The 24,613-nt window shown below is 39.2% G+C and overlaps 1 protein-coding gene across 3 annotated transcripts in view; it reads left to right on the top strand.

Annotated features, from left to right (window-relative positions):
- The window catches only part of fstl5 (follistatin-like 5), a 198,425-nt gene that overhangs the window by 116,644 nt on the left and 57,168 nt on the right, over positions 1 to 24,613 (top strand). Inside the window, exons 7-9 of one of the 3 annotated variants that reach the window (XM_040010096.1) lie at positions 9,609 to 9,775; positions 14,227 to 14,238; positions 17,720 to 17,840. In XM_040010096.1, the coding sequence (XP_039866030.1) occupies positions 9,609 to 9,775; positions 14,227 to 14,238; positions 17,720 to 17,840 (300 nt within the window). Of the gene's footprint in view, positions 1 to 9,608; positions 9,776 to 14,223; positions 14,239 to 17,719; positions 17,841 to 24,613 lie in introns of all 3 variants that reach the window. The other 2 variants (XM_040010095.1, XM_040010097.1) reach the window with 2 other exon arrangements.

Genomic DNA, 24,613 nt, shown 5'->3' with positions numbered 1-24,613 from the left:
GTGGGAGAGCTGCAGCTCAGTGTGTGGATGTACAGCAACCGTGTTTGAAATAAAGTGTGCTGCAAAGCATAAATATGTCACCGGGTCTGCCGTGGTCATTCACATACTGTAATATTTTGCCAGCCGTAGACATTATAAAAGATGTAATTACATAATGTTATATATTTTTTTCTGAAATCTAATTTTCAATTCAGTTAAATTTTATCGACATAGCATCACATTACAACAAATCAAAAGGTACTTTATATTGTAAGGTAGAGACCCTACAATAATAAAGAGAAACCCACAGCCCCTTTGAACAAGCACTTCATGACAGTGCGAAGGCAGCAACAGGTTACAGGTGAAGGGAGGAAGACAGGACAAAAGGCACACTCTGGGTTTCCTCTACACATTTTAGAGAACAGCCAGAGATTAATGATAACTAACGGTCAAATGCAGTGCTTTGTAAGCACATAGTGAGTGAAGAAGGTGAGTGAACAAGAAACACAGTGCATCATGGGAAGCACCTGGCTGTCTAGGTCTATTCCAGCATAACTAAGGCAGGATTTAGGGTCACCTGATCCAGCCCTATATATGATTTATCAAAGAGTTAAGTTTTAAACCTAATCCTGAAAGTATAGAGTGTGTCTATCTCCTGAATCCAAACTGAAAGCTGTTTCCACAGAAGAGGGACCTGAAAGCTAAAAGCTCTGCCTCCCTTTCTACTTTAAAAGGAACCACAAGTAGGTGAAAGGGACATTCTCTATATCGGTCATATAGTATCAATAGGTCTAGATAAGATGGGGCCTGATTATTCAAAGCTTTGTGCGGGAGGAGAAGGATTTTATTTATCTGTTTGAAACATCAAGATGAGTGTTTCTTTCATTAGTAGAGTCCAACCCATATCAGATTTTTAAGGCAGAAAAAAGTGACTCATATTTTTAATAGCTCATATTTTTGTTATTTTAGACACATAAAACATAAATAGCCTTCCCTAATATCTGTTATGTGTAGTTATTTTTGAATCCTTAATAAGATGAGTGTCATTTAAAAAATAATCTTGTTTTTTTTTTTTAATTGAGTCATGTATTACTCTTTACCCAACGAAGCTGGTTGTTGTGTTGGTGGCATTCCAAAAGCTTGTTACCTAAAGGGAAATTGCAGAGTGGACTTCTTGGTTTAAAAAAATTAGATGTGACAAGGACGAGTGTTTCAGTGAAACCGCTGACTTAATTGTTATAACGAAACATTGCTTGTGTAGTACCTTTATTTTTTTGACCCAATGCCATGTTCCTTTTTTTTTTTTGCTGTATGTTGCCAACCAAATTATTGTCAGTGAATTTAAAAAATATAAATCAATTAAAGTTAACCTAAGTTTGAGAAAATACTAGATTCACTTGAGAAACCATTTCCAATTAGCTGCTAGAGTGAATGCTCAAACTTATTAGCCTTTTTAAAATTGATTTGGAGGAGCATAACAATTCTGGCTGTACAGTTGTGATTTCCTTTTGGTTTTTATTAATTATCTTTTCTTGTTTCTTTTTTATTATAATTGTTTTTATTCACATTCTTTTTCTTTTTAACCTAGTCCACCTCTAATCATGTGTTATCCCACGCGTGGTGTAATATAGACTTTGCCAGGCTTGAAAATTAGTTGACTTACACCCTTTACTTCTCTGAAGATTATAATTAGACATCCAAACCATCAGCCAGGCCTCTTCTAGGAAAAGCTGCTTCCATTAAGTCAAGTTTGCTGTTAGTCAGCACCCATGGTAGAGTGAGAGTTAATGGATAGTCTGACTGTTGCTTGTCAAAACCCCTGCTGAGTATTTCATTCAAGTGCTAAAATGGTTTCATAACTTGTGGCTCATTTTCAAACATGTTTCTGCTATATCTCCAGAATTTATTAAAAGAAGAAGTTGATGTACTTTTTAAAGTTGAAGTAATCCTCGAGTAAAGTACTTTTTAGTCCATTAGTGTGGTATAATTTGTCTATGTATGCGCTCCCATTGATATGACTCATCACCCTGCAAACCAACACTGTGGGGGGACAAGTGAGACCAGCCCCCCCTGCCACCCCAATACATTACCAATTTCAGTATGAGCTTTGCAGTTTCACTATGCTGATTCAGTGGGCACAAGGTACTCAGTAAGTTTACTTGTGAAACATGTTTCTCCATGGCAGCTAGTCCTGTGCACAACGAGGTTGGAAACAGTGGGGTTTCAATGAATTAACTCTTCACTACTGTTCATGTGCCACTGGTGGGTCAGGTTTAAATTCCCAGTGAGGAGAAACTTCTTACAATAAGTTCTACAGCCCTCTGAGTGAGAAAGGTTCAACTTGCTTTTCTGGCTGTCAGGAATGTTTCAGCATAAACGGGTTGCTGCATTCATTTGCTTCTCTCAGCATTTAACATCTCCTGTCATCTATTTGAAGGTGTAGGCCTGGCTGTAATGTTGCTGAAAAACTAGCAGAAACTAAGACAGTTGGGTGGAAGTGTATACTGCCTCTTTAACACACAAACTGGTGCCTGATGTTTGTCAGTAAAGTGCATCAGCACATACTGGAGTCAGCAGCATTAGTGGCCTAGTGGCTTTTATATTTAAGAAATAAGAAGTCATTGAAATATAGCCTCTCTTATGCTGTAGCTTAAGTGCCGTGTGATTTACTTATAGCAGGAAGATGGAGGATTTTTTTCATTACTTGTTTTCCACAAGGTAGCTGTGATAAAATTAGTCCAATTAGACATCCTCTTAAGCTCTGTAGCATACTAATGCAGGCCGTCCCTCAGGATCTCTACCAGCAGCTTGGAAACAGACTAGAGGCTGATCAGCCAGAGGTAATGCACTCACAAAGGCCATTTGTGACTGTTTTAAAGCCATCCTGATGTTTAGAATGTTCGTGGGAGGAGGGTTGAAGGTGATAATAATAATATTCTCACCTTTTACCTAATACCTGTAATTTATTTTGCATATTTAAGATGATTTTAGCAAGCTGCAAAAGCACAGTTATTTATCCTCCTTCACAAGATGGTGAAAGGTGACACGAGATGCTGAGACGCCGCCCCTATAGCTGTGCATTATATAATCATCTCTTACAAGCACAGATTCATCATAAAAGGCAGCTCGTTGTTCTTTGACCTGAAGTTGAGCTGCAGTGTTTTCCATGTAAACAAACCCAAATTTATTATTTATTTTGCAGAATTCACTTGTGCAAACGTTAAGTACAGCTGCCTCTGACAATATCGATTACAGTTATCAACGTCTAAGCTCAAAAGATCTGCTCAGAAGATCTTAATTACAAGTACGTGATGATGAGTTAACAAGTCCCATGTCTGCATCTGTTTATATTTTCTTGTCTGCTTATTCATTCTTTGAAAAATTATTAAATAATTTGCCTATTTTGCATAAAGAATTAAGGACAAAACACAATGAAAAGCAATTTTGGAAAAAGCAAGGCATCGCATAAGACACAGTAATGAAAAGCAGCTCTGGTGGAATAAGAAGACACTGCTACTGTGTACACATACTTATTAATATAAAGAATATACTGAAATAAGAGAGCCATTATTACTTCACATCCATCCATCCATTCTCTTACACTTATCCAATTCAGGGTCGCAGTCTCTATCCCAGCTGTTTTAACGTACTCCCTGGACAGGTCGCCAATCTATCTATGGCGGTTTGGTGAGAGAACTGTAAAAAAATGCTTCATAGTGTCATAATATAAATATTCTGTGTAAGCTCAGCCTTTTTTGAGCTTACGTAAGATTGTTTTGGAATAATTGGTTTTTATAACATGCAGTCAACTTCTTGTAGGTAATCTTGTAAGCTGTAATTTTCTTCTGACTACATCTTTTTCTCCTCTGAACAACAATTATGGTTATGTTAAACCTTTCATTTGTACTCTCTCACCAAGTTTTCCCAGTGATGTCAAAAACTGCTTTTTGGTCTTCACAGCTAGGTTGTTTCTGCATTACCAAGTAAGGAATGAAGGAAAGGCGCAATATTTCCCTGTCAGCAATGTGGGTTTCTCTTAATAAATGCATAAAAAGTCACCTGATTAGTGTTTTGTTTCTTATTATACAGGGAACGATTTCTTTTCTTTAAGTAGCGCAACAAGCCACAGCAGTTCAACATGAAAAGCAAAACTACGAATCTTTGGGAAAACAAAGGACATGGGAATGTTTCACCAGTCAAACTATTTTCTGTTTCTGCCAAACATCCAAGTCCACAGAGTCATTCATGCGCTATATCAAAAACACAGAAGCAGAGATTTGATTCTTCTTGCTTTGGGAGAAAGTTTGCACAAATCAAGTCAACCATCCAAGATCAGAGAGCATTCAGATGAATGTGTATTCTGTTTTTTGGGGGGGTGTTTTTTTACCTTTGAGTCTATGCATATGATCTATGAATACTGAGCATCAGGGAAAAATACTTTTATCTCCTCTTCAAAATGTCAAACTCAAAAGCAATTGGGGCTACACAGACGTTCAGCTTTGGTAATATTGAATGTCATTAGGATTGAGCGAGGGAGTAAGTTAGAAAGGAATGAAAGACTTGGTGAAGAAAGACAACTCGAGTGAGCATGTATTTGAAAAAGAGGGCGACAGAGCATGATAGAGGATGGAGTAAGAGGGTTGGCTAAGCAACCTTGGTGCAATTTGTCTTCATGCAGCTGGTCCTTTGCAGCGTCCTCTAGGCAGAGCCTATTTTCCCTGACAAGCTTGTTGCCTCCAGTGCAATAGGTGATTTACCTCGTGCCGTGCCACTGACCAACATCCCCTTCTGAGAGCAGAGGAGAGTAAATCAAAAGTCTGGACCTTACCGTTAATCACTAATTACAGGTCGAACGGTGAAGGCTGATCCTTCTCTGGGGGCTGAGTCCCTCAGGCCTCAAATCAGACCAAAAAGAGGAGCCGGTGCCACTTCCTCCACTGATAAATCTTTAACACAGGAGCTGCTGCACGCTGAAGGCTTTCAGCTGGCTCTGGCCGCCCAGACTCCCCTTTCTCTGAGGATTTTCTCATTCGGGTCGGATCCCTTCCCTTCCATCCCACGCTTGCTCCACCCAATAGCTAAAGCTTGCCTGCCTGTCTGCCTTCCCACTTTCTTCTTAAAATTCTCCCTATACCTTCACAGATTTCTATCCCTCTGGGGATCAGCAGCAAATCGAGTTTGTTGCTTGCAGCGTATTCCAAAAGCATTAAGATACAAGGGTGCTGTAATTGAATGGTTAGGGAGGACATTATTGAAGGAGATTTTTGTCAGTGTATCCACCCACCACCACCTCAGCACCATGTAGAGCACCAAGTAGCTCCTTGATCTGCTGGCTATATTGTTATCAGTGTCAGGGGAGGAGGAGGTATGTGGCCACGAGTGACTGAGGATCCACTTTCCTTAAATCTTTGCTTTCTGCATGAGGGTTATGTTATTGTGTTTTGTTTTCCTTGCTTTGTTTTTCTTCTTACTTTCCCAATTATGTTTTCTTCTGGACATTGTTAATTTTACCTGACACCTTGATTGCTTCATTTTGGGTTGCTATGACTATAGTTAATGTAACATGAATTTGGTAAAAGTACACTCAGACTCAGCCCATTATTTTCTCATGAACTTTGATTTAAACAAAGTTGAAGTAAAATAAATACCCATTTATTACAGGAAGGATAAACGTAAACCAGACTTACCGAATTGTCAATAAAAATCGAATGCAATGATCTCTTAAATTATTAATGATAGTAGTACAAAGAGTACAAATCAAATGTTTGAACTGATAAATGTCTGTTTTAAGCATATATAGTCATCTTAAATTTGCCTGCCAAGCATTTGAAAGAAATTTATGACGGAAGGTAAAAAAAACAGTGGACAAATTGTGTGATTCTTAAGCAAAAACAGTGACACACACCCAAAAAAAAAAAAAAAAAAATACTCTTGTGGAACATCTGAAAAGTAATAATTGGTGAACCTGGCAAAATGTCACCTTGTCTCTTAGATACTGATAGCTTTAAAAGCAGAAGCAATTCTTCCATTTTGACAACTTCTAAGTATTTAAGGCGAGTGACACGAGCTGGAGCTGCTGCTTCAGTTTTCATTGATATAGCCTGCAGTGTTCTTAAGAAAACACAATGAGGGTGCAATAGGTCAGGAGTTGCATCAGTAGCACTTATTTACAGGGTTGTGCACTATGAGTTCTGCTGTAATGTCCTCAGGCTCTTGAGAGAGAGTATATGGCAAACACGACCAGTGCCACTGGGTCGTTGTGTGCCTGCAACATCACAATGGAAACAGTTTTTTTGGCCTTCCTACACAATCTTTACTGTCTACCAACCCTGCAACACACTTAGGGTCCTTACAACTTTGTCTTATATCCTAAAATAAAGGGGGTGACATAAATTGTTATGTTAGCAGACGTTATATGCTACCTGTGGCAGTGGATCCACTTTGCTGAAACATGAAGAAATACTGAATAGGTGAGCTAAAGAGAGCAGTGCATCTGTAAGCCCTGAAACAGTGTTTCCCTTGTTGACCTGAAGTTGTCCGTGTACATCAACACTGCATAAAAAACATGTCTAATGAGCTGTTATAAAACTAGTTTTTGCTCCTAAATGTTTTTCCATTTCCCTTCAGTCATTATTATTTATTTCCATCCATGACAGCTCTCATATCACCCCCGCTGACAACTGTTGTCATGTCTTTATTACATTGAAGCAGTTCTTAATTAATCAAATGTGTTCCATCAAATGACTGTCATATTACGGTGTCCACAGGGGAGATGTTCCAATCGTTTATGAAGCTGGTTATTGCTTTTCATGTATCATTTTCACCATGCTTATGCTTTTTCTAAATCAAAACAAGTGGCAGGTTTATTATTTATTTCCGTCTAAAAAAAAATACTGTCTGTGCTGGGCATCACATGACATTTTATCATTAACCAACAAAAGAGACTGACTAATGAGCAAATATGTTTGCTTTTTAGGTTTTAGTTTGAATGTTTTCTTTTCTTTTCAACTTCAGTATTTGTGTTCAAGATCATTTGTTATTAAGAAGGAAACACTTTAATTTTCATCTCCTAGGGGATTGTCATGCTGACACACATAGGAATATAACAAAATAAAAAACTATTAAGAAATCTAAAGTTTATCCTTCAAGTTTATCTACTGAAGATAGATAGCAACTACTGTTGCCTTTATCTTCTACATCTTTTCTATCTCCTCTCTCAGCCCTTGGTATACCTCTAGGTTTGCGAGTTCCATCTTCCTGAAGTTGTTATGACAGATTTAGCTGACCATGTCAGCTGGGTATTATAGCTACATGTATCCCTATGGCCTTCTGTTTGTCCACTACTACTGGTTGGTTAGCCATCACCAGTTTATTTACCTTTATCTGGAAGGCCCACCAGCTCTTAGCTTGGTCATTCACAACCACCCTATAGGGCGTATCCCATTTTGTGCGAGGCATTTCCAGGCCATGCTCCGCACAGATGTTCCTGTATACTATGCCAGCCACTTGTTTATGGTGTTCTGGTTATATATAGACTTTGAGCATCTTGCTGTTATGTGCTGAATTGTGTCAGGGGCATCTTTGCACAGCCTTCACTTTGGGTCTTGGCTGCTGTGGTGGACCCCAGCCTCTATTGATCTTGCGTTGAGAGCTCATTCCTGTACTGGCATCATTAGGGCCTCTGTGCTGTCTTTCAGCCCAGTTTTGTCCAGCCATTGATAGGATTTTACGATATCAGCCACTTCTTCCATCTGCTGGTGGTACATGCCATGCAGAAATCCATCCTTCCATAATGGTTCCTTTTCTTGCTCTTATTTCTTGGGTTTTTGCTATCTGAGTTATTCTCTAAGCTTCCTGATGTAGCTAAGGAGTCTTTGTTCTTTCATCTATCCAATGCATCTATTCAAGCACAGACTAATGCAATAGCCTAATGGTATACGGGTCACTGACTCACTCCAATGAGCTATAGTGGTAGTCAGTGTTTTTTTAATCACTTTTTCATCAGTTGAATAAGAAAAAAATTTCTAGAAGAAACTGCAGCCTTATAAATTACAGCAGAGTTTGTTCAACACTTCACTAACAGTATAATCATTTAAACTTAGTTATTCTTCACTCAGAAGAAAGGGCTCTCATTAATCCTCTAATTTTGATGTAATCCTAGCAGTGATTTGCCTGGGCTTAAACAGGGTTTCATTGGGCCAAATGTGAGATTAGAAGTCTTAACTCAAAGCTTCCCAATGAAAAGAAGTATGAGTTTTCACGCGGTCTCAGTGTGATTAGCTTGGATCTAACACGCTAGCCAAGTTCACAGTTCAAAGACACAACAAGTGGACCAAACACAGCAAATGAGTGAGAAGGTTAAAAAAAGCAATCAGCAGACATTGGTAAAAGGGCCACAGGAGTCATGCTGTAATTGAAGGTGTTCTCATCCTCATTCTCTGGGCTGTGGCAAGTGAACACTGTTGGACCTGCTCTTTCATTAGGTTTTGTATTTCATGCCCTTAGGAGCAGAACAAATTGAGTCTCTGTTTCCTTTTGCTCCATTGCTCATTACCCAAGAGAAAGATTAAAAGGCATTCTTTCACAGGCCACATTACATAATATCAGCAAAGAATGGTGGACTGTAAATTGTACTTGTTGTCTCTTCAAAATACTGGACGCACCAAGGCATTAAACAACTTCAGCCATGGTGACCTCTCGCCAAGCTACCCGATCTGACTTACTTGCAGTATTCTCTCTGTGTTGGTCTCATCATCATCAGAATGAGGTTTTAAACACTTTGGTGTACTGCAGAAATACTGAAGCGAGCAAAAAACTAACTCTGGTTGAGGTGAGGGGTTGTGTTTCTGTGGGGAACCTCTGTGAACATAGAGAATTTTTTTCTTTTTCTTTTCCTTTTCCTTTTTTGATTTCAATTTTACTTTCATCAGAAAGTGTGTACTCCTGGGCTTTTACAACAGCATGGAGATGTTTTAAACTCTTAGAACACTGAGCATGTTAAAAATATTCCAGCTTTAAGTTACAAAGCACCACGCTTCAGTTGAGATTTTAGTAGTCAGCCGAAGAGTAGTACTGGTGCCTCCCAAGAGTGTCAGGTTTGTTCTTTTAGCTAAAAAAGAAATACATAGTGGTGGACACAGACTCTGCAGAGAGGCTGATAAAGCAGAACTTCCATTAAAGTATCTTCACATAAATTATGCAAAGTATTTACAGAACGTTAAACTTAATTCCCTCTCATTACTGTGCAAAATGCAATAATTGTGCTGCCTCGGTGCATATTTAAAAAAAGAAGTGTCTCCCGCTATAGCACGGTAGCAACTAATTGAGACACGCTTGTATTGTGTGTCTTATTTTTATGCTTCATTTTTATGCTTCAAGAAAGATGTGAGAAATCCATGAATTTTGAAACATCTCAGTGGGTAAATTGTGAGCCATTAGAAGAATGAAAAGCCCGTGAGTACTCAATGCAGAAAAAATATAGGATGACTGAGTTGAATCATATTTTTTACTGTTAACCTTCATGTTCATAGTTTAGAGAGGCCACTTTTACTCAGAAGGTTAAATGTTTCAAAAATCATAAATTGAGCCAAAGACAGTCACTCTAACTTTTCTGTTTATCCCATCAACAGATGCGTACCTGCTCACCCTTCCAGAGGACCAGAAAGTCAGCGTGACAACAGTAACGGTGGGCCAGAGTGCTGTGTTGACTTGCGCCATCACAGGTGAACGGAGACCTCCTATATTATGGAAGAGAAACCATCAGTATCTGAACTCCTTGAACCTGGAAGACATCAATGTAAGAGCTACCTGTCAAAACTGCCTTTAATTTATTGTTTCTAAATAGATGCAATCTAGTTAGATGTGCATAGAACTTTGAATAGTTCTAATTATTGCATTTTCACAGCAGCAAGTCTCACCAATTTGCAGTTTTTGCAGGGCTGTCACTTTTTTTTTTCCTTTTGGAAAAAAAATTACACAAAAAAAATCCCTCCTATATTTTCTTCTCATCATATTTCAGCTTTATTCTTTTGGCAGTGGCTCAGATTGTCAGCGCATTTTATTTGACTGTTGGCACTGGCTTTGTATTGTAGGCCTGACAGTAATCCGGAATGTCAGTTTGTGTTCCTGGTGTCTGTGTTTAGAGACTGCTGGGAGGGGCTGGGATTTCAGACAAAGACAAAAGATGAAGGGGGATACCGAAGGGGTTCAGCCCTAGAGGAAGGACCTACTTTTACAACTTGGTGAAAGACTGCGTGTGCGTATGTGTCGGCGTTTTAATCTGTATGCACGGCCCCAGACAGCCCTCTGTGTCACTTTCATCCACATCAAAAGGAGCACGGATACTTAACGTAGCGAGATACACAGAGAGGTACAGAGGCAGCTCCTTTGCTTTACCCTTTTCCTCTCCATGTGTCTGGGCTGACCAAGATGAGTGTGATACTGCTGTGCATAATTAAGTCAACACTGTCGAAGAAGATAAAGGGAAACCCAGCGAAGCCACTAATGTAACATTAAATCTTGATGACCCTTAAAATGAGTAAGAGGCGCCCAGCTGTCGCCAGTCATCCTTGGCACCATCAACTGGCTTTAAACTAGTGTGCTGGTGCTGGATGGAGGTGATGTGCGACTATTATAGAAACCTGTGCCAACCCCACGCGTAAGTCAGATTTTTTTCTCAAGAACGCTTGAGAGGATTTATGGAAGTGAAAAAAAGTGAAATGCAAGGTTTTGTAAGGTCAACCTGGACTTTGATCTTTTTCATATGTCTTTTTCAAGAACTGTTTTACTGCTTTGTTTTTTGTTTTGCAAGATTCAACAAAACCATTTTTTGTTTCATCTTCTTATTTTGCCTGAAGACACGGCAGAGTTCAGCATCTCAACGAGAGGTGGTCTTTGTCTGCTTTTCATGCACTGTCATCCGTTTCCACAGTGACCAGTATCAGATCTTGCCCAGGTGTAGTTTCAATTCAAATGTCAGCTCAGGGATGAAAGCTTCTGCTACTGAATGAGGTTCATTATGAAGAAATGCTTTCTCTGGAGTTCATCAATAGCTGGGAAAAATGACAGCATAGACGAAGGAATAAAAATGACCTATTTTAAAACTGTTGGGCATTGCTATGATTTTACATCAGAACTTAGATGAAAAAAAAATCTCTCCACCTTTTCTACTCATACATTTTTTTCCCATTATTGTGAGAGCGGGGAGGAGAACAGGCTGTGCTGGTAATCAGAGTTCTGCCTTTTGTGGTTTGCAAACGTCTTACTCTTAGAGAAAGCATCAAAATTTGATGTCTGTCCACAGAACTCAAGGTTTAAGTTGCACATCATGGAGAAAGCAGAGTTGAAAGAAGGCTTCAGCTAACAGTTTGCATTTTAATTAACCCTAACCCACTTTGGTACCCCCAGGGCTTCATAGTACTTGTGGTAAATGTTGACACATAAATTATACTCGCTATGCCTCTCGCTCTATGGTACACACAGCCTGTTGGGTTGATGCCAGTGCAGCTTCATGAAGTGAAACTGAGTTGGACAACTACAGGGACTAATCTGGCACTTCATACTGAGAGAACTTGATCTAGTCTGATCCTCGGGGTATGCGATTGTCAGATTAGATTTTTTTTTGTTGGTACCTAAAAACGCCCAAGTTTACAACCTCTGCTGTTGCTCAGATTACCTCTTCACTTACACTAAACAGTGTCAGCAAGGCAATCAGCATGAATGCTAACAGCCTCTTGCTTTTTAACAGAATACTGTGTGAAAGCCACGCAGAAAGCCAGTGGAACAGGCGCAGCTCATTCCAGATTTATTTTTGGCCCTCAGACATCCAGTCAATCATTGTTGTTCTTTCCAGAGAGGAGAATGGATTTTGCCTGCATTTGGCATCCACAAGCCCTTTCCCAAATTGCCTTGCAGACAATTTCTGTATAATTGCTGTCTGTTAATATTTGTGAGCATCTGATGCCAGCCTTAATTGGAGTTATATTCCTGTGAGTACACATGGGAGATTTATGCTGTGTAATCTCGCAGGCCCTCCCAATTTTAGAACGTTGTTATTTTAGATTTTTTTTTCCCTCAGACTTAGTGAATTGCACATTAATCCCAGCGGCACGCTTGTATCCTGGAGTTCAATAGAGCCTCTCTGAATTTTGACAAAGCAGCTTACTGTAATTCCGTGAAGTTGACAGTTGCTGGCTATTGCATCATCATCCAAGGCTGTCAGTATTTCAATCCTCCCTGAGTGGCCAAGCCAAAGACACAGTTGTGTACTGTGCATGTCTCTGTGCAAGAGTTTGTGCGTGTACCTTCGTATTTGCTTTTGGGGATGATGACTCTTTGGTTTTGGCAAAAGTTCAGATGATGACATTTTTGTAATTTTTCAAAAGTTTGAAAATCCATCTATTTAAAGGAGTATTTAGAAGGGATTTGTATACAGTATTTCTCAGCAGCTTTCAGAGTAGTACATCCTACTTAAACTAGTGCTTTCACAATAGAAACATATCTCATTAGGACCAAAATCTTTGATCTGAATCATAAAAAACATGCATATGTTTAAAAATAGACATGTTTTGAAGACAGACACTAAAGCTTCAATAGGAGAAGATGAAACACAGGAAACAGCACAAGCTTATCAGAATGTTTCTTATTCTCCTTTCTGATCATATGCATTGAAGTCAGTATTTATCTGATATAATTCTTAAGCAGCTGGGTTTTTTTTTTTTAATTGAATGCAACTCCTGTGCTGTTTCTAACAGATGATTCAATCAAGTTTTGTGATAACACATTTCAGATAATACATGAAATAACTGAAACTCAGTGTCCTGTTTTAAAATAGCTACAAAAACATGTAATTTAGCAAAGCAATCATATGGTCTGGAAGCTTAGCTCATATTCTGTACTGTCTGTACTGGGTGACTTGCTGCCGTGTCAGTGTGCATTCAACAGACAGTTTGCTGAGAGAATAGCTGATATCTCCTAAAGTGATGCCACAGTTAAACACTATAAAACAAGAAACAAATTACAAAAACTGCAAATGTTCATATTTGAGACAAGTGCATTTATCATTTTTTACTAAGCCTTGATGATGCAAGAGTTAGCACTAGGGCAGGTTAATAACTCCCGATTTCCAGAAAGTTGATCGAGTTCATTTGGATGCAACATTTTCAGTGGTACAAATGTTTCATCACTCATCCAAGTGACTTCTTCAGTCTCAGCTGATTGCAGGTTTCCCCAGGCTTATCAACAGTACAGTTGCATAATGATCAAAACTACCACCACTGCATAACGATGAGTTACGAGATCCAAGAGAAAAGGAGGACACTCGCTGCCCAAGTGAAAAGCATTGTTGATCTCATATATGTCACGAGTGTTGGAAGAGTTGAGATGCATATTTTTTAAAACTTTGTGTCTCTGTGGCTTTCAAACCCGAAATGCAATGCACAAGAAATGGTCCACCTCAAGCAAGCATCAGGTTCACAGCAGGATTACTACTTACTAGTGCCAAAAGCACTGAGGAAACCAAGTAACCACTGCTAAGTGGTTGCAATCAATCATCACTCTTTACACCTACATGCCAGTGGCCACTCTTTAAATGAAAGGAGGAAGGAATTCTGGTTTGAGCGGATATTTATGTAAAAAGGAATGACCACCTCAGAGTTCAAGCAGTCTGTGATTTCAGCCATTCTCCAGTTCTCTGTGAGTAATGCTCATGGCCACTGATTAATGCTCATGACAATTTGCATATCAATGATCAGGAAACCGAGCTTGTGGCTCATTGATACATAATGATGATAATTTTGATCATTATGCAGTTGTACTGTTTATAAGACTGGGGAAACCTGCAATCAGCTGAGACTGAAAAAGTTTCATGGATAAGAGATGAAATGTACCTAAATTACTGAGCACGTGCCAAGACAAATCTCCTGGTTGTGTGTATATATTCTCCCTGTCAATGTGTGGGGTTCTTCGATTTGCACCGGTTTTCTCACACAGTGCAAAGGAATGCTTGTTAGGTTAATTGGTGATTTTAAATTAGCCATTTTTCTCTGTCTGTTGCTCTGTGACTGGTGACCTAACTTCCGCCCTTTGACAGCTGGTAGTAGGCTATAGACCCCATTTGGATAAGTGGCTAAGAAAACGTTGGTACTTTATTATTTGCTTCCCTTTTTTGGTTTGGAATCCATCTCTTTCATAAATGCTTTGATTAGAAATGAACCTCTAAATCTTTGACTTCTGTTTTTCCTCCAGCAGATCCCATCTCAGGTATGGTGTTTTTGGTTTTTGGTTTCACCAAACTGACATCAATTCACATTTTCTGTTATTTCATCTCAAAAAAAGCCCACAAAGCTGTAAAGTGCTGACAACAAATCATGCCTGTCAGCTCAGGGATGGGACAAAAAAGTCTGAAAATATTACACATGAACTGTCATGCAAACTTTTATGGGACAGTTAAATCTAAAGAAGTAATCTGGCCAAAATAAAGGTGTTAAGCTAGTGGAAGATACTAGGATTATTAGCATAAGTAAGGTTGTAAAGCAAATTTTACATGCCTATTATACTTTCACCTTATTGCTATTTTAAAGGGTAATATATTCCAATATATACCTGGTAGTGGTCAGCCGTGCAGATAGGTATTTTATGTCACATTTAGAAATATGTCTCTCTGACATTTACAGCTTTTCCCGCTATGACAGAGGTGACTTGAATTTTGTTTGCAATGCGTGCAACATCAAAACAAATTAACTTCAGCAGCTGTATTTCTCTCCAGGAACTGTCTTCTTAAGTTAGAGAGTGAGCTCTGTGGATTAAGTCAATCCATTTCCAACATTTTCCTTTCCTCTCAAAAGGCAATTCGAAGCAGTGAATCTGCAATGAAGCATTCATAGATAAGTCACCTACAAACATAAAAACAATCAAAATACAAAACTTTATATAAGGAGGAGTTGAAACAAAAAAGTGTTTCTAGGAAAAGATGCACCTTTTTTAAATGTCAGTTTTGTTAGCTCAACAGATTAGTACCATTCACCTCCATTGTGCTGGGGCGCAGGAGTAATTACAACAGCTGAAATCTCATAAACATAGGCACATAAAACTGAAAATATTTGCATGGATAGAAATACACAGAGGTAAGTAATAAAATGGTTCTTTGTATAAAATTGAACTGACATTTTAATGGCGAACAGCCTATTTTTAGCTGGATTGCAAAACATTTCTGTCTTTGTTTACACTGGAGGGTATTTTTACTCAAAATGTTGTGTTCCTCTAACAAAGTTTCACGAGGCTGAGCTAGAAACGTCTTCAAAGGCCATTGTCTGAAATGCCTCATCATACCACAGGTTAGCTATTCAATGAGGTGGCTCTTCGGTGTCCTTTCAGAGGTGACTGGGCAGTGACAGCTTTATTAATTATAGTTTCTTGAGGACTATGGCCTATTTGTAAATCCACCTCTGCCTGCCCTTGTCTCCTTTCCCTACGAGTAGTCCTACCCTTGCCTGTTTCGTGTGCACAGAGCTGGGTGCTGGGTGCTGCTGATAGCTGAGGTTAGGGTGGTGAGGTGAGGTGGAGGAATCTTGTCGACAGCCTCCGCCGTGGCTCGTTCCACCCCTGTGAGTTTCATTTCTCCCCCCATTCATTTTTCATTTAAGAAGGTGACACAATATGCTCTGAGCCCAAGGGGCCAAAACGCACCATCGATTTCCCCTCATATTGTGGAGCTCTGATGCTTCACTCAGCCCGACCCGTTACCAAGCTTGTACGTTAGATCAGAGCACACCGGGACGAACCGATAAACACGCAGTTTGCCTGTAAACACGAGGACTGCCTGTCCTCGCTCATCTGCAGACATTTAAGGGTAAGCTGAATGTCAAGATGTAAAGCCGGCAGAGATGTGATCAAAATGTTAAAAGCTATTTAATGAGAAAAGGTACTTTTCTTCTTATGAACTCTTCTGATAGAGGGTTGTAATTAAGGCTGAGTCTTGACAATGCTGTGTTCAGGTATAATAAACCAGAAGCACTGAAGCAGAATCAAGGATATCCTTAAGAGCAAATGTTCACACTGCTAAAAGATATCTGAATGATTTTTTTTAAGCGTAGCAGCAATCAGAAGTGAACACGTTTTGGCATTTGGCCCTCATCAAGTTAGATGGCAATGGTGAAAACTCTAATGAAGGCAAAGTGCCGCAGCACGCTCATTTCTGAAAAGCCACTGTGCAACACAGTGTTATTGTAAGAACAAGCACTTATTTAAGTAGTCCCAGAAGATTTATAATGTATTCGCTTGATTTAGATGATACGCTTAAAGGAGTGTTGTTATATAATTCAATGTACCTTTATTTTTTCCTCTCAAATATAGAAGCAGATTCTAAATATTAATGTCTTCTTTTTAATAGTTACTACCTTAAAAAACTGTGTCAACAACTTGGAATTCAAGAGTGAAATTGCCAAACACAATAAATAGTTACACTAATACGAATCAATGAGTCAATAAATAGGAAATAAATAAATAATAGTCAACCATAATATCCCAGGTAACTTCCTGTGCATTAGCATTATTAGCATGTTTAGGTCAAAAGTAAACTACTAAATTTCTTTCTCCTTTAGGGTTGTAAAAACGAGAAAAACACTTTTACTTTTCTTTAAAGCAGAAGAAGTCTTTTTATTACTTTATATGAATCCAATGCAGAAAAAGAGCACCTCTTTAATTAATTTTTAGGAGTAGATTATTATATTACTCCAGGGCTCAACGTAGTACCAAAATGTATTATAGTAACTTGTGAAGATGACTTTTTATTGCAGTGTGATCTTACCAAGAGGGCAGACATTCACTCTTTGCCAGCACACCATCAATGGGCTCATTAGCTTTGGGGGCTTCTTTCTGTGCTGCAGCTTGAACAATTTATTCCTCTGCCTGCTTTGCTTCCATGTCCGGCACCATTTTCTTTTCCTGTTCTCTGGCTTAATAACCACAACACAGCATGAATTAATCATGTTTCAGTTGGCTTTCATAGATTGGTTTTGGTTTTGTTTCGCTTGAAATAAACCACATGAGCATTGCTTTGTGTATTTGTGGAACATGCATGGACACAAAGTGTCAATGTTTTGCCTTTTTCAAGGTCAGTTACATTTCAAATGAGTATCTTTTGTTATTTTTAATATTTCATTGTTTTTGTTTGTGAAACACTGTAATTTTTGTGGGTTTGAATCCACTCTGTGTGGAAATTGCATTTATCAGTGGGAGGTACTCTAGCTCCCACAGTCCACAGATATGCACGAGGTTAGGTTAATTTGTGATTCTAAATTGACTGTAGATGTGAACGTGAATAACCTGTTCAGGGTGTACTTCTTACCCTATGACATCTGATATAGCCGCACCACCGATGGATGGATGTGTAATTTCTACAGTAATCATCTGTCACCTCAGCTCCTTTCCATCAGATTTCTTCCACTGATTGGAAAAACTGAAAACAATTCTTCTTAACTGTGTTCTGTGGGACAAGATGGCTTCAACTTTTGACTTAGATTGATGGCCATTAGCTCAGCAATGTGCCTTTTTGGTTGTCATGTGGTAGTTTTAATTTCCTGTTCTATAAACGATTCTCATCTGCACGCCACAGGCTTGTTGCATTTCAACTGAAACGATTCATTTCAAGCTCTCAATGCCTAAAGCCAAACCTGCTGCTTCTGGTAGCTTTCTGTAAGTGATAAAAGCTGTTATTTATTTATTTTCCTTCTATGTGTGGCAGGATTTTGGGGATGACGGTTCACTGTACTTCACCAAGGTCACCACTACCCACATGGGCAACTACACCTGTTATGCTGATGGATATGAAAAACTGTTTCAGACCCACACTCTTCAAGTAAACGGTAAGAGGCTTACACATACATTTGTCACACTATTTGTAAAACAATAGCCCCTGTTTAATGCTAAGATTTCCTCTTAAAAATCGATATTTGGTAAATAATAGTAACAAAGTGGAAAAAACACATTCTTGCCAGGTTTAAGGCAAATTTACATTTACTGTTAACATTTAGAGTTTTGTTATGATCTCACAATGGTCATTATAATCTCTTTGTATTTGTCCCCACAGTCCCTTGTCACATTTGTGGTTGTATCCAGTCTTTGTTTATATTGCTCTTAAAAAGTCATGACCATAAGTATTTGAACAGTCAAACATTTTTGTGGGTTTTTTGGGGTTTTTTGTCTTCTTTTTTTTTTTCTCTGTACGCGACCACCGTGGATTTTAAATCAAAGAACAGAGATGTGATTCAAGTGCAGACTCTCAGCTCAAACTCAAGGGGAATTTGCCTTGAAAAACTCCTGGGTTCCTTTTCCAGTATGCTTTGGGTCGTTATTCATTTGCACAGTCAAGTGCCGTCTAATCAGTTTTGCAGCTTTCGGCTGAATCTAAGCAGAGAGCCCTGCACACTTGAGAATTAATCATCTTTTTTCTGTCACCAGTCGCATCATCAATAAACACTAGTGATCCAGTTCCAGTTGCAGCCATGACATATGGCATTAAGCTATGCCATAATACTACCTCTATTATGCTGGGGAAGGTTAGGGTTAGGGTTTGGGTTTAGGGGTAGGTTAGATCATGAGCTGTTCTAATCTGGCCTTTTTGTTGAGTGTAACCAGTGGTTTGCACCTCTTGGTAAACCCTCTGCAATTGCATTCATGAAGGCCTTGACAATGATACACCTCCCTGAGTGTGTTCTTGACTTGATTAGATTTTGTGAAGGCGTTTTTCTTGCATCAGCATTTCTTTATGTTGAGAGATTAATTTGTAATGAAATAACAAGGGAACAGGTTGTACCTGGCTAGGAATCTTATTGTCAGTCAGTTGTCTAACTATTTTTGAGCCTCTGAAAATGGGAGGCTATGTGTAAAAATAAGTATAATTCCTAGAGGAATAATTTTTTTAATAACTTGAATTAAAACTGAAAGTCTCTTCTTCAATCACATGTTCATTGTTTGAGTTAAAATCCACTGCAGTGTTGTACAAATCAAAATTACAAAAATCATTGTCCAAAAATGGACTTGTGGACTTGACTGTAGCGGTGCATTTAGAGCCAATAATGGGCTTTTAAAACAGCCTCTAAAGAGTAGAAAAGTAGAAATTCATTTCTGAGAAAATTGTCTTTTTTTTTCTAAGTATTTCTTCCTGGAACAGTCGTCCTTTAGAAAAATGTCCCTCTCCAAAATCACTTCAAAACAATCATTGTGTAGGGCACTCTTTATTAATGGAGACTGTAAGTAAATGGGTAAGTGGTAAAATATCATGCTGCACTCAGGAATAGTTGCCACCATACCTACTGCTTAAAACTACATGCCAGGTTCTGCTGTGGTGTGGCTTTTTTTCTTAGCTGGTTCTATAAATTTATAATATCTCAAAACTTTTTGCTCCTTAATTAATGGCAGGATAACATAAGGAAGATGTTTTTCATACCGCATGAGTGCATTATCCCAAAAGTAAAACGTAGTCTTAAGATGTAGTCACACTAATACCAATTGATAGGAAAAAACTGTGGCAGACTGAAAGAGCTAGCTTTTTATCTTATTGTTTAGCAGCCTGAGCGATTTCTCTAAAAGTTGGTTTGCACTATATGCTCAGGACTAAAAAGCAAACAGCAACTACCTGGTGGCGGCATTGAACAGCTAAAGATTCAGACACTTCCCAGAGGAGAAGTCAGTCCAGCAAACAGTGCTGGAATTAATATTTGACTATTGATCAGAATTGCAACTCTAAGACATTCTTACTTCTTGGTGTAATGCCTAACATGAGTAAATAAGCAACTGTTTGCAAACAAGTCTGCCTTATCCAGTAATGAGTTCATTAGATGTCTGTTGCATTTATAGCTTCTTCCTGCAGCCTCCGAGTGGCCATGCAAATCAGTTATTGTGTATTTGTCATTTCTTTTGTCATTTTACTCGAATAAAAGTCCAAAAGACTGAATGCTAAAATCCAGTTTATACTCTAGTGAGATCTCTGTCTGCCTCTGCTAGACTTATAAGTCTATTCTCAAAAATAAATCTTTGAAACAGGTGTGTTCCTCATACAAGGCTTTTCTTGGCTCACAATGGGCCTTTGGGGGTGACTGTACACCTAAGCACAACTGGTTCAAGTATATTTAAGGCAAAGAGTCTATGTTTCCTGTCTTTCGATGTTTATGTATTTTTCTGCAACTTTTGGTCATTTCATACAGAAAACAAGTGTTTGGGCTTGAGTAAATTAACCCCCACTTAAAGCGAAATAAAAGCCATATTTCATATTCAGGGAAACCCTGTAGTGATGATAGTATTGGCGTTTTGATGGTGCTAAACAAAAGTCATGTTGTTCAAATATTGTGTCAACAGGAAAAGTAGTACATAAAATTTAAGGAAAAGTTGACACATTTTTATTCCTTCAAGGAATTCTCATCATTTCGATAAGCATGCTAATGTTTCAAGTAAGTGGCCTTCATCATAAATTAAAGAAAATGAAGGTCATGTCATTTATGTACTAAATGTTGGCAGGTGTCACGTAGTATCCTGATAGAAAAATTATTATCATGTAATAGAATAGAAGTGTGGCTTTTTGAATGGGAAAATTAGTAATTGATTGTGAAGAAAAATCCGCACTATCAGCTGATTAGTCTCCCGAGTGGCAGAGAATGCAAAACCAGACTACTTTTATGTTAACTGAGTACAATCCACCCAGGATGGTGCATATTGTATGCAAAGTCAGAGCAGCTGCATATTGCTGCAGGTGCAAATAAAAGAAAGTGCTGATTGGTTCACAGAAGGCAGGCAAAAAAAACCCCCAAAAAACAATTGGACCAGAGTGATGACGGAATTAATTCTGGCAGTGTGGGAAAGTGGAAGTTGAGTAAAGAACAGACTAGAAGCCCCAGTACCCAGGATTCCACACAAATGAGTAAAGACAGAGCAGCCTTCTTGAATCGTGACAATGATAAAATGAAGCGAGGTGGTATAAGGGTTCGCAATTGTACAAGTCTGTTCGATCTGGGCTCTCTGTCCTGGTCGTCGTCCCTGGCAAGACACTTACCCGACTTGCTACTGGTGTTGCCAGAGGGGCCGATGGCGCGATTGCTCTGTATAACCTGTGGCTACACTGTAGCTGCCTCCACCAGTGTATGAATGTGAGAGTAGTAGTGGTTTGTCGCTTGGGTGCACTGAAAACGACCAACCATTATTTTTATAATTCTAATGACGTTCTGTACTTCGCTCTGAGTTTTTAAACCCCAAAAAAACTTTGTTGCATGCAACCAGTCTGCATGGTACTTCTGAGTAAAAAAACTCATAAAGATGTATGTGGGGTAATCAGGTTGTTAGTTTTTAACTGTTGCAAATCGGCAACGCCTGCCTCGAGAGGGTTAAACTTGTTCAGAGAAAGCATTTTAAAATAAAATCATTGTTCAGTCCAGCAGGTGTCATTATGTAGAGTCCTGAGCTCCACTACATATCTCTCTGCAGCGTTACTCTTGATAGATTGCCCCACCTCGGTGGAGGATTTACATGTTCAGGTCCAGTGAAATACTGAATGGCTGTAGGGCCATGCTTGGCTAACTGATCGTTTCATTCTCACAGATTTATTTTTTATTATTTTGTGCACTGCCACCCTTTTCAGAGTATTCTCCTTTTATTTGTGCACTAGTCAATGTGACCTCACTTTCATTTAGAAATAATACCAGTTCAGTATATTATCTACTTTTTACTAATTGGTTTGGGAGAGTCAGTACAGGGAATAACAGTGCAAAGACTGACACAGGAGCAGTAAAGAGAGGACAAAGGTGAAGAGGGCAAGTTTGTGTGAATGAGACACTTTTCTTCCATACTGCTCCTAATGAGCTGAATGTATTAAAAAAAAAAATCACAATGTGTCAGTGCGGAAAGCTCAAGATCTTCATTACTTTTGACAGACACTTGGCTCATTATCATTCTTCTAAAAGATTACTTTGAGGTTAATTGCAAAGAAACACAGGCCCTAATAAACCCAGTATTGTGTATATGGAAAATGGGGACCCTCGTGAGGCCGGTGACTTTTGGTTGTAATTAATACTCTAACTTCCACATGACCTTTTTACTGAAGACTATGAGTTTCACATGCTTAGTCTGGGTGAAGCCTCAGAGGACCTGCTATCATCCTGCCATGGCTACTGAGCTTTTCTAAAACTCAATTAAAAAACAGCTGAAATAGGGTAATCCTGGAGAAGTGGATTCAGAATGCTGTCCATCACTCTTGGGGCCGCAAGAGAATGGCAAGATATACATTTAGAGTTTTATTCTGAGCAACTAATGAAATTTAGACTGGACGCACATTTAGGGGAACTTTTTGATTTCCCAGTGAAGACGTCTGAGAGCAGAGAGGTTTCTATATTGTAAGCTGAGTGCAAAGTGTGGAAGATCATTAAGAAGTTTTGGTTTTGATCCCTTTTTACCCACACAAACTGACTCATCAAAATGTCCCTCGTGGATTTTATACAAGCATCTCATCTATTGTCTGCATGCTTTTATTGACAGCTAGCTGCCTCCTATTGTTCACCCCATCTTAATGAAGACACTGCAATGCTATCTTCAGTGTACACTATTATCCTCAAGGTGTTTATTTTGTCGTGATTATTTGTTGTTGGAACTCTGTTGTGCAGGCCCTTTTTTTTGTCTTCCTTTCTTTCTGTTTTGCGGTGACCCCACTTTACCCACATGAATCAATAGAGCTGATTCTCATTTATACTGTGGCTGCAAAGTTTGCCCACTCTCCCAGGCACTTAAGCAGAAAACAAATTGTTGTTTGGGGTAAATTAATGAAAGTCTTGGTTGAATCGTCAAATACACCAACCAATTTTCCTCCTGGAAAAATACATTTTGTTTCCCTCTCTACAAAGCTGCTTTCATTCTGGAAAAAAAATAATTTCAAAACATATGTAGTGTTAAATGTGAAAGGTAGTATCTTTTGTCAAAAGTTGGCATGTGCATTTTGTGTATGAATGGTTTTTACTTTTATCCAAGAATGAATTGATGATACCATCTAACATTGTTGTTTATGTGCCCTGTGACCCCTGGAAGTCATGTCGTTGGGGGTTAAGAGCTCGTGGTAGGGTGTATGATACGAAAGGGAGGGTGCACTAATGGGGATTCAGAGACCTGCTGAACCTAACATATACCCATGGGGTCTTGTTATGAACCCTGAGTTTAGCTATAGGTGGTAGGTGTGGTGTGAATCTTGGTGCGCTAATCCCTTGCTCCAAAATAGCCCCTCGGGGCCTGAAAGAAGTCATATTTCTGAGAAATAGAGCTAGAGGTGGAGCTTAACCCATGAGAGCTTACCTATGTAGAAGCTCAGGAAGCATAAACCTTGACTGAAACTGGACTGTCTGTTTTTCCGCTGTTGCTCTTTGGATGTGTGAATACTTACAAGCCCCTAGCTGAATGCTGCTGTGTTGGAGTTTTTCCTAGAGAACCAGTGGGTTGCCCACACACTGCTGGATTTTGATGAGAGAAAAGGGTCTGAGTGTTGCTGTGCGTAGGTGCTGAAGAGCAGTTCAGAAAGAGTGTACAGACGTGTAGATTTGGAGTGTCTGGTTGGGTGTTTTAGGGGGGCTTTTACATGTAGAAGTTATGGTTCTGCCAAACGGATACAAGTTGTTAGGTTTTGTATTGTTGATTGTCATTTATGCTTAGAAATATCTACTTATATATGCTTAGAGTTTTATAATTAGTTTTAGATTGGTAGAGGTTTGATCCTTAATAGTCTGCAAACTTTGTGTGCACACCTACATCCTGGGAGCATGGGAAGAGGTCGTACCTTGTCTTATTGTTTTATGGTAGGATAAACGTATCTATATCTGTTTTAGGCTAAGTGCCTTTTGTTTAGATGAAGTGTTGGACTTCCAGACCAGCAGGTTTAGGGAAGTCATTTATGGGGTCACACTCTGACCCCCCCCCCCCCCCCCCCCAACACACACACACACACACACACACACACACACACACACACACACAGGCAAGGTACTCTTTGTTTGTATGTAGACGTCGTATGTTAATGAACCTATGCATATTCATGTAACCTCAATAAAAGAGCAGTGTTACGGGGGAGCGGACGAGAGCAACTGGGGTCAAGTGAAGGAACGGCGTTTGTCCGGTTCTCTCCCATGCACGAGAAACATGAAGAAGTTTGCCTACTTCGTGTCTTGCTTGCTGTGTAATTATATTGTCTCCAACGTTCCAGCAAATAGGTTCAAGCTACAAACCTAATAGTTAAAATAAGAAAGTAACATTTTCAAAAACATTCCAGCTTGGTGGTGCTTCCTCACATGTCTCTCTGCAGAGTAGTTTAAGTTCTGCAGGGCGTCATAAATTTCTCTTCCAGTTGTTTCCATCATTGCCCATAGGACCAGAGTCCAAATGTATGTAGAATAAGCATTCAAACATACCAGTTGGTTTTGTTGTTTGTCAACATGGGTCTCAGCTATCTCCAAAGCTGCAGACCTCTTCAGCACTCTAGTTTTATGGCCTCTACCAACCCCCATCACCTCACTTCAGGTCTTCGTCCTGCAAGGGGGATACTTATGACTCCTCCATTGTCCATGCTCTGCAGAAAAACCCCTCTGTGGAAAGGGTGCTGGGTCCAGTTATCTTA

This window comes from Simochromis diagramma, unplaced genomic scaffold (assembly GCF_900408965.1).
Source record: "Simochromis diagramma unplaced genomic scaffold, fSimDia1.1 OVJJ01000585.1, whole genome shotgun sequence".
NCBI lineage: Eukaryota > Metazoa > Chordata > Actinopteri > Cichliformes > Cichlidae > Simochromis > Simochromis diagramma.
Note: the sequence above shows the minus strand (reverse complement) of the source record. Positions and strands in the feature narration are given on the sequence as shown.